Source organism: Rhagoletis zephyria, unplaced genomic scaffold, assembly GCF_001687245.7.
Source record: "Rhagoletis zephyria isolate East Lansing unplaced genomic scaffold, Rhagoletis_zephyria_1.1 Rzeph_scaffold_02625, whole genome shotgun sequence".
NCBI classification, from domain to species: domain Eukaryota; kingdom Metazoa; phylum Arthropoda; class Insecta; order Diptera; family Tephritidae; genus Rhagoletis; species Rhagoletis zephyria.
The window spans coordinates 1-9,931 of record NW_016159709.1 but is presented as its reverse complement, the minus strand read 5'-3'; the positions used below and the strand labels follow the sequence as shown (position 1 = coordinate 9,931).

Sequence of the window (9,931 nt, the reverse complement as noted above, 5' to 3'; positions counted from 1 at the left end):
TCTCCCCTACGAAATCCTCTGCGACCCTGTTCACAACCTGGACGAAGGGTGTCAGGCTACTGCTGGGAATTTACGTCGATGACACACCAATTCCGACGGTGAATAATCCCAAAATACTCGGAGTAAAATTCAACAGCCTGCTCTCCTTCTCTGCGCACGCTATTGTCAATAAAGTATAGAGCCGCAACAAGGTCCTCAAGTCGCTAGCGAACAGTACTTGGGGCAAAGACAAAGAAACGTTGCTGGCAACATACAAGGCAATAGGCCGGCCGGTTTAAAACTACGCAGCACCAGTGTGGTCGCCGGGGACTAGTAGGACGCAGTGGACGAAGCTAAAGACAGCACAAAACACAGCACTCAGGGCAGCGACCGGATACCTCCTGATGCCACCAGAACACCACTTCCATGATGAGGCGAAAATGCTCCCAATTAGGGAGCACAACACAATGCTCTGCAAGCAGTTTCTGGTTGGGAGCCACAGATGTGGCCACCCAAATAGACAGCTGCTTGCAGAGGAGCCCTCGCCAAGGCACGTCAGGAGGCATCTATATGAACTGACGAACGAAGTCCAGAGGTTCATTAAGCAGCCTCTGGACCCGTCAGCTTACAGAAAGGCCCTGAACGGCATTCACAGGAACGCAGCCTCGAGTCATGTAGACTCTAGACCTGTGAATGCCNAAGGCCCTGAACGGCATTCACAGGAACGTAGCCTCGAGTCATGTAGACTCTAGACCTGTGAATGCCGTTCTAGGCACACAAACACCGGACATTGACGCGACGGAGCTCCATCTGCCTCGGGAGACCAGAACAACAATAGCCCAATTTCGCTCTGGCTACTGCAGCAGGCTAAACTCCTACCTGAGTAGGCTAAATGCGGATGTGCCGAATGAATGTCCGGCATGCCCGGAAACCCCCACAGCCCTAACGGCGCCGTCCCTGTGACCCCATAGAGGCTGCACGCTTCCTGGGGCTGCCGTTAGTGGAACTCGACGACAACGACTGAGATATCAACCGATCTGGGCGGGGTTGTTGTAGCCGCTGCAACAACAACAACCCACATAGTTACCTGGTTCAGGTAACCTTGAGCCAGATCAAAAAGGGTGTAAAAAAATCGTCCCCTAACCAAAAGATTTACATCATCTACATAGGCGATCACACGACAGCCCACTTTTTCCAGTTCCTCTAGAAAGTCGTTTACAACCGCAATCCAGAGAAGGGGAAAGAGAACACCTCCTTGTGGAGTGCTCCTATTGACTCTTCACTGAGTGCAGGCGCTCCACCACTCCGCCGCGACTGTTCTGTCACGAAGTAAGCTTATTAGGTTGGTTTCAACCCCCAGATTATGAATATACTTTTGTCTCTGGAGTGACATTGTTGAAGGCCCCCTCGACATCGAAGAAGGCCCCTAGTGCATAGTCTTCATGTGTGAAGGCTTCCACTGACCACTTTACCAATGTGTCGAGGTCTTGAAAGACAGTCGCGATGAATCGCTTTTCATATGAACAGGTCTATCAGTCTCTCCAGCATTTTAGAAAAAACGAAGAGACTGATAGGCCTAAAAACCCTAGGGGCCTTCCGGATGAGCGCAACACTGACTATCCTCCAAGCCTCTGGGATGTACCCGCAGTTCACATAAGTAGGATCCAACCAATTGCACGACACCTTCAGAGTCCTTTGCAGCTGCGCAGGCATGATGTTTCGGTCCCCGGTGACTTTAATGGTTTGAACGAATTTATCGCCCATGCCATGTGATGATCGTCCAGAAGATCGGAGAAGTACAGGACCTGGGGGAGATTCTGTAACCAGATAGCGATAATTTTCGAATCGCTATTGCACTTTTTGACGCAAAAACATGTATATCATGCGTCAAAAAGTGCGATAGCGATCCGAAAACTGTCGCTCACTGGTTACAGAATCTCCCTCCTGAAGAACAAAGTATCGCAAAGAAGTACATTTGACTGTACATTCGAAGTACGAAGTACAAGAGCGAAAAAAGAAGTACTGTACTTCCGAAAGAAGTACGGTTGGTCAAATTATTTATGCCCCATTTATAAATGGATTATAAGTTGTAAAGCGAAATAAGATAATATAATTTTAAGCAAAAAAAAAAACCGACTTCCACTCTCATATAAAAAAAAATATATATATATATATATATATATATCTCATGATCCACTGATCGGATCTTAACCAGATTAGCATGGGACCACCTCAGACACTACCTTTCCGATGCAAAAAGAATTATCGAAATCGGTTGACGTGGTCCAAAGTTATGCGGTAACATACATAAAAAAAATAAAAATAAAATAAAAAATATAAAAAAGTTAAAATTAAAAATAAAATAAAAAATATAAAAAAGTTAAAATTAAAAATAAAATAAAAAATATAAAAAAATTAAAATTAAAAATAAAATAAAAAATATAAAAAAATTAAAATTAAAAATAAAATAAAAAATAAAAAACAAATAAAAAAAAATAAATAAAAACAAAAATATATAAAAAATATTCCGACGAACTGATAACCTCCTCCTTTTTTGGAAGTCGGTTAAAAATATAATTCTTTCTGCGTAGGCGACCTTCGGCCAAGCTTAGGGATTATAACCCTTACTAAGTAGAATTCTCCTTTGTGTTGCCGGAAAAGAGGAGAGTAAGTATTTTTGCGCAGAACTTCTTTTAGTGTAGGCGGCGTTCGGAAAGGAGGGGAGGAAGTATTTTTGCGCAGAACTTCTTTCTTTCATATAAAACAAAATTTTTGTTGCGCATTTCTTCCATACAAAAAGAAGTTTTGTTCATGCGTTATATGGAAGAAAATGCGCAACACCCTCCGCGAAACAAAATCTAAAAAATCAACGGTAATATTTAGCGACTTGAAACTTGCAATTAAAAAAATTCGAAATTTCGATGAACATTTTTTTTAGTTTAGTAAGTTTTTGTGAACTTTGTGTAAGCTTTAAAAGTTTTATTGATGTGGTTGGTAAGTTGCCAACAGCATCATTTTGAATTTTGCTGCTATTATTTTGAACGCCACTGTATGTATGTACATAATAATTGATTTGGAAGTGCAACGAAGAAAACAGGTTTTCATGCAGCAATGAAAATTCGCATACTTACATATGTATGTACATACATATACATATAGTATGTATGTATGTATATCATTTACTTTATATAGGAAAACAAAGACTACGGTGACTGCCGCACTTCGTTGGGAGAGGTTGGCCGTTGCCGACACCCACTCTACTGCCGCATACCTGAGTTGAAAGACGATGTTTGGCGCTTAATCTCGCAGTTGTGCATTATTGAACAAAAGTATCCATATTTTTCCCTTTTATTGTTAACTAAATAAATTCATTGCTATTCTCCTTTTAGGTCTATAGGCGTCTGTTGCACTGACAACACCGAGAACCGTTCCAGTCCCCAAGTTATTGCTGATGTTAACAATAATGGCTTGGAGGAGGCACGCATTGTCAACAAGCCCGAGAAACGAGGTTGCGGACTTACCACCAAACAATTTCCACGCATTACGGGCGGCCGTCCAGCGGAACCGGATGAATGGCCGTGGATGGCTGCGTTAATACGTCCCGGTTTGCCATATGTGTGGTGCGGAGGTGTGCTTGTCACTGATCGCCATGTCCTGACAGCAGGACACTGCGTCCACAAATTCAATAAAGATGATATATTTGTGCGCTTGGGCGAATATAATACGTTGTTGGTTAATGAGACTCGTGCGCGTGATTTTCGCATTGCGAATATGGTGATACATATCGATTACGACCCGCTAACTTACGAGAATGATATTGCGCTGCTACGTCTGGATCGTGCTACACTCTTTAACACATACATCTGGCCAGTTTGCATGCCCCCTATTAATCAAATTTGGGAGGGACAGGTGGGCGTAGTCACTGGTTGGGGTACACAAACTTTTGCCGGTCCCCATTCGAATATTCTTATGGAGGTAAACAGTCGTATAGCATTGGTTTCATTGTTTTCCATTTGCTTTCAATATCCTTAGGTACTGCTGCCAATTTGGAAACTTTCCGACTGTCGAAAAGCGATGGTTGAGCGCATTCCGGATACAGTACTGTGCGCTGGCGTTCGTGAAGGCGGGCAGGACTCCTGCCAAGGCGACAGTGGGGGTCCATTATTGGTACAATTGCCCAATCGTCGCTGGGTCACCGTCGGTATTGTCTCTTGGGGTGTGCGCTGCGGTGAAGCCAATCGTCCTGGCATGTATACGAGCGTTAACCATTATATGCATTGGATACTCGAAAATTCGGATATTTAATGTCGTTAAAACATCTTAGTTGTGTCCTTAAAAAGTAATATATTAAATAAAAAATTTTTCAATACTCGCTAAAGGATTTGCTTTCATAAAACAGTTTTAAAGTAACTAACCTATAACATTATTATGAATGTATATTTTTAAAACAATTACAATTTAAAAATAGAGATACGAGTAATGGTGTATTCGTATAATGCTTAGCATTAACTTATCGTTTAATTCGCAATTTTGGTTTTGTTTCTGAGAACGCTTTCTTCCCGAAGACTAATTGGGAAAAGCGATTTTATATACGTCCTCGTAGCTGGTAGCAAAATGCACTTCAATACCATCGGTAATGTAGGAAGGTAGCTCAGCGAAATCTTTTTTATTTTCCTCAGGTAATATTATGCAAGTAATGCCTGAGCGTTTTGCCTGAAAAATATATACATATAAAATTATTAACTATCACTATGTAGAATAACATGTTAAACTTACAGCAATAGTTTTCTCTTTAATGCCGCCAACGGGCAACACTCGTCCTTTAAGGGACACCTCACCAGTCATGGCTAAATTTTGACGTACTGGACGATCCGTTGCTAAAGATATCAACGCCGTTACAATGGTTACACCAGCACTAGGTCCATCTTTAGGTGTAGAGCCTTCTGGAACGTGTAGATGAATGTGCCTACAAAATATAAAGCTTTTAAATTGCTTTCAGAGTCTACGAATAGATTTTTATAGACGTCTACCCTTTCTCCAAGAAAGTATTTTCAGACTTAACATCACGCAGGTAATTTCGCGCCACTGTCAATGCGATTTGTGCAGATTCCTTCATAACAGTTCCAAGATTTCCAGTGAGATGTATTGAACCACTAACATCATCGTCCTTTGTGAGTTTGCCTGTTTTACGTGAAGCTGTTTCAATGTAGAGCGATGAGCCGCCCATTGCGGTCCACGCCAGACCCATTACCACGCCGGGAGGTGTATCTTTGTACATGCGATCCGATGAGAATATATGTTTCCCAAGGAACGTAGTCAGATTGTCAGCCGTAATTGGGAAATGGTTGCCTTCCTTTTTCACAAAGCGATAGGCTACTTTGCGAACAATCTATAATGATAGTAACGTTAGAAAATAAGTGATATAGGAATCGTTCATTTTCGTACCTTCTCAATATGCTTTTGGAGATTTCTTACACCCGATTCCCGGCAATAGCTTTTAATGAGCGTTGTTAACGCCTCATCATTAATAGTTATATGATCGCCTGTTATGCCACAGTCACGCATCGCCTGTGGTATCAGATACTGGCGTGCAATAGCCATTTTTTCTTCTGCGACATAACCGGACATCTCAATCAACTCCATACGATCACGCAAGGGTTCTGGTATGGTATCGATAACGTTTGCTGTGCAAATGAAGAGCACGTGAGATAAATCCACGGGTACATCTAGGTAATGATCGAGGAAATTTGCGTTTTGTTCGGGATCAAGGAGCTCAAGTAATGCGGAACTGGGATCACCTTGGTAGCCCCTGTAAGGTGGAAACATAACATCAATTAATAGCAAAGACTTTAATATTATAATTTATTTCCGTGCCAACTTACTTGCCAATTTTATCGACTTCATCGATCAGAACCAACGGATTTTCAGTCTTAGTTTTCTTTAAGCACTGTATCAGTTTACCGGGCATTGCGCCTACATAAGTACGCCGATGACCTTTGATTTCTGCCACGTCAGTCATCCCGCCAACACTGAATCGGAAATATTCACGATTTAAGGCGCGTGCAATGGAGCGAGCTATAAAATGCCAACGATTAGTTTTAAAGCCATAAGGAATAATTATAGCAGTTAATACCAATACTTGTTTTTCCCACACCCGGTGGACCATGGAAACAAAGAATTTTTCCCTGAGTGCTGCCTTTCAAGTGGCTTACTGCGATGAATTCCAAAATACGTTTTTTGATATCTTCCATACCGTAATGATCATGATCTAGGATGTCCTGCGCTTGTTCCAGACTTAAATTTTCCGTACTCGTAACGCCCCATGGAAGCGAAGTTAACCAATCCAAATAGTTACGCGTAACACTGTTAACAATTAGCATAGGTTAAATAATTTTTGTAGGCCCTGAGCAGAGTTTTTATGTATTTACTTGAATTCTGAGCTGTGGCTTTCCAAGAAGTTCAGCTTATTCAATTCCTCATCAATGACAGTCATGACATTTTCGGGAACTGTTTTGTCTTTTAACTTTTCGCGGTATTTCTCGCCAATGGCATCCTTGTCATCTTTTTCTATGCCCAATTCTTTTTTGATTACTTTCAGCTGTTCTTGGAGTATATATTTGCGATGCTGTTGCTTTACCTTTTCCTCAACTTCACGACCAATTTTCTGTTGCAATTTGGAAAGTTCCAGCTCTTTTTTTAGCAAAGCCAAGGCAAGCAATAAGCGCTTAGGTATCTGAAACAGCATAGAAATTGAAAGATGTGAAATGTTAAATACTATATAACTACATATACATACATATACCCCGTGTAATAATTATAAGCGCACCACAAATTGGCAAGTTTTTAAGTTTATTTTTTGTTTGTTATTTTTTTTATAAAAATTTGCATAGTTTATTCTTTAACTAGACCGCATAGGTGCCAGTTTCAAACTTTGTGCAATGTTAAAAAAAATCAATAATCTTTCGTAAATATTTCTAGCTTTCTAATTAGGGAGACTTTGAGTGTGAAGTTTTGTAGCCCATTCAAAATTGCGAAAAATTCAACGGTAGGTCCCCGCTAGAAAGTTTGGAAAATGTATTTATTCGGATTTCGTTTAATTAACTGTATTTTTATAAAAAAAAAAAGTAACCAAAAAATAAAGAAATTCTTAAAACATTTTAACATGTGGTGCGCCGCGGGTTTATAAATGTAAATTTGTTACTTATGCCTGGGTCACACATGTGGTATAGAAATTATAATATCAAGATTGTAGTTTGCCGTTGCTACTTAGAAACTACAATGATTTGTAGCAACACACATGCGGTAAACATCGTAATATTGATTCCATACTACAATGAGTGTCTCTAGCCATACAAAAGGTTACGATGTTACTCACATCCATTTCCTCCATTATCTTTTGCAGTTCCTCAGGCTCTGCAGCGGACAGCGATGCACCTAAGTCACACAGGTAAACTGGATTATCGACAACACGTTGATTTTGATGCAACATTTGCTGCAAACTCTCTCTGTGGTGAAAATAAGATATAAATTCTTTAAAAATCAATATATGTATTTAATCTGATCTCAAGCTACCTGTACAAAGGATTCATTGTTATAATATCCCTGATGGTTTTTATCACTTCCTGAGTGAGTGCCTTAACCTCCTCGGTCTGTTTGTACTGTTCATGCTTAACATTTTCCACTTCAACCATGAGCACAGGTTGTGGGACGGTTCCAGTTGTTGGTGGCACTTGCGATGTTCCCGCTGAAGGTGGTACAGCAATGCCAGCTGGTTGTGCTACTTCTTCTATTTTCTCAGGGGGCACCTTAGCACCTTGACTAACATCGCGTTTGGATATACGACTCGAGCGCACTTTGCGCGCCAATTTACGTCGTTCCAATTCGTTTTGTTGTTCTTCAGCTGGGATGTTCAATTTTACATTAAAGAGTGGAAAATGTATTGTCGTCTTCTTCTCTGAGTGGAGAGCATTGTGACGAAATATTTTCTTATACATAATGTCACAAGAGCACCAAAGTATATGATAGGAGTGGGAAAGGTTCGATTGGGTTGTAGGGAATTTGTGTTCGAAGTGATAGGCTTTGTGTTAGCAGCATGTGGTTAAGGGTGTTGGTTATTGGTGGGCGTTTGAATGCAACAATGTAATATACATACATGGTGTTTTTAAATAAAAAATTTTATCAAAAAATAATAATAAATAAATTTAATCAATAGATTGCGCTTGTAAGCTTCATTTTGTTGCACTCTCCTTTCCCACTTACGTTATATACGGAAATTTTCAACTTGAAATTTATAGTTCTTACCTTTCGGTGTAGGCACGAGGTCCTCTAAAAGCTGTCCAGTTATTTTAACGCGTCTATGAGCCACAACGACCATACGCAATTTATCGCCCAAATCTTGAAGTTCCTGTATTTGCGCAAATGTACCAACACTGTACACATCATCCAATTTTTCAACAATTTCCGCTTCATTTTCATTGTCCTTTTTCATGAATACACCCACATACGGTTGATTTAACTTTACCTTACGTCTTATCAAATCAATTACCATTGGATTCGAAACCTGAAATTATATAACACGTGTTAAAGTAATGTATGCATGTATAACTTAAAATAATTATGTATGTTAAAGAATTCTTAACAGGATTGGCCTTCGTAACGCACTTCTAGAATTTTCATAAATCGCGGAAAGACTGGATTACGACGTGTTGCCAGCAGCGGCAAATGCGGCCACACTTCCGGCACTGCCACGGTCGCCGGTAACTGAGGGCCCTTATTTACAATGTACTCCGATGTTTCTACTTCCAAATCCTCCTCTTCATCTTTTTTTCGATTTGTGCAATATTTACGCGAGTTAATAGTCATCGTTTGGAGTACCAACGCGCCGCTGCTGGCGTCGAAGCGTCGCTGTAGCGCTGCATATCGCCAATTGGAACGTGTTAGATAAAGTTTTGCATGCTGCTCTTGCGCCACTAAGCTACCAACGCTGCGAGTAAATGTGCGGTGCCGAAGTAAACGAGATAGCATTTTCCGACCACAATTTCAAATTGTTTAAAACAAATTGCACTCCGAAAATAATAAAATATATCAGATCTGAAAAAGGAATATTTTTACTCAACGGCGCTGGCTTTTATTATCACTTGTCAGAATGAAATGACATTTAAAATCAGCATGACAGAAACCAAGGCGAATTTATATAAGGTGATAGCAGGAGTACAATAACAAAAACCTACATGTATTTTGTTTTTGCTTTGGCGGCATAAACTGGCAAAATCTGTAAGAGTGTGTGTGGAAATTCAAACAAAATTTTTCAATTTGACATAAGAAGCCGTGAGGCGAAACCCATACACAAAATCAGCTGATCTAGTAACACCACCTTATATAAATTCGCCTTGACAGAAACGACCAGAAAAAAGTTCCATTGGAAATCATATGGGCAACAGTGTTTAGTAGGCAGACAAGGCACATCAATTACAGGTGATAGCGCATGATTCAACAACTACAGCTTGTAGCAATCGTACAAAAACAACATTTACCGTTGGTATGAACTCCTTGTGTCATTAACATCTTTATCTATTCAAGAATGATAGAATACAAGATTGCGCCGATCGGAGAGGATTTTTGAGAATAACTTGTGTGTGACGTCACACTGGTGCAATTGCGAGAGAGAATTGCCAAAACGTGAGCAAGAATGGAAGAAGAAGAAAAAATGTTGCAAGGAAAACGTAAACAAGTTGCACCAGTGTGACGTCATGCAAACAACGAGTCTGTCAAATTCGTTAAGAGAGGAATAGCGGTCCGAGATCGGCGCAACCTTTGTATTCTCTCAATCGTGTTTATCTATTCATATTCGTATGTTTATGTATCAGAGAACGTTTAAAACAGAGAAGCAGCAGAGAACGTTTAAGGCCGGTGTTATGCAGACAAACTTTTGTTTGCCAAATTAAATGGCGGC

The 9,931-nt window shown here is 40.3% G+C and overlaps 2 protein-coding genes across 3 annotated transcripts in view; one reads left to right on the top strand and one right to left on the bottom strand.

Annotated features, from left to right (window-relative positions):
• The window catches only part of LOC108367301 (proclotting enzyme), a 26,787-nt gene extending 22,430 nt beyond the window's left edge, over window positions 1-4,357 (top strand). The window contains exons 4-6 of the mRNA XM_017621885.1: window positions 3,172-3,308; window positions 3,369-3,954; window positions 4,012-4,357. Of these exons, the coding sequence (XP_017477374.1) occupies window positions 3,172-3,308; window positions 3,369-3,954; window positions 4,012-4,284 (996 nt within the window). The 3' untranslated portion in view covers window positions 4,285-4,357. The remainder of the gene's footprint in view (window positions 1-3,171; window positions 3,309-3,368; window positions 3,955-4,011) is intronic.
• Window positions 4,358-4,390: 33 nt separating this feature from the next.
• Lon (lon protease homolog, mitochondrial) lies at window positions 4,391-9,142 on the bottom strand. Of its 2 annotated transcripts, none has more exons than XM_017621883.1 (11): window positions 8,641-9,142; window positions 8,281-8,539; window positions 7,552-7,933; window positions 7,355-7,484; window positions 6,408-6,712; window positions 6,113-6,342; window positions 5,862-6,054; window positions 5,425-5,788; window positions 5,010-5,368; window positions 4,756-4,945; window positions 4,391-4,692 (listed from the first exon to the last, which is right to left on the bottom strand). In XM_017621883.1, the coding sequence occupies exons 1-11, from the start codon at window positions 9,001-9,003 to the stop codon at window positions 4,546-4,548; spliced, it is 2,922 nt and encodes a 973-aa protein (XP_017477372.1). In that variant the 5' UTR covers window positions 9,004-9,142; the 3' UTR covers window positions 4,391-4,545. The 2 variants fall into 2 exon arrangements, with proteins under 2 accessions (XP_017477372.1, XP_017477373.1); XM_017621884.1 differs by having other exon boundaries at window positions 7,552-7,879.
• Window positions 9,143-9,931: the final 789 nt, after the last annotated feature.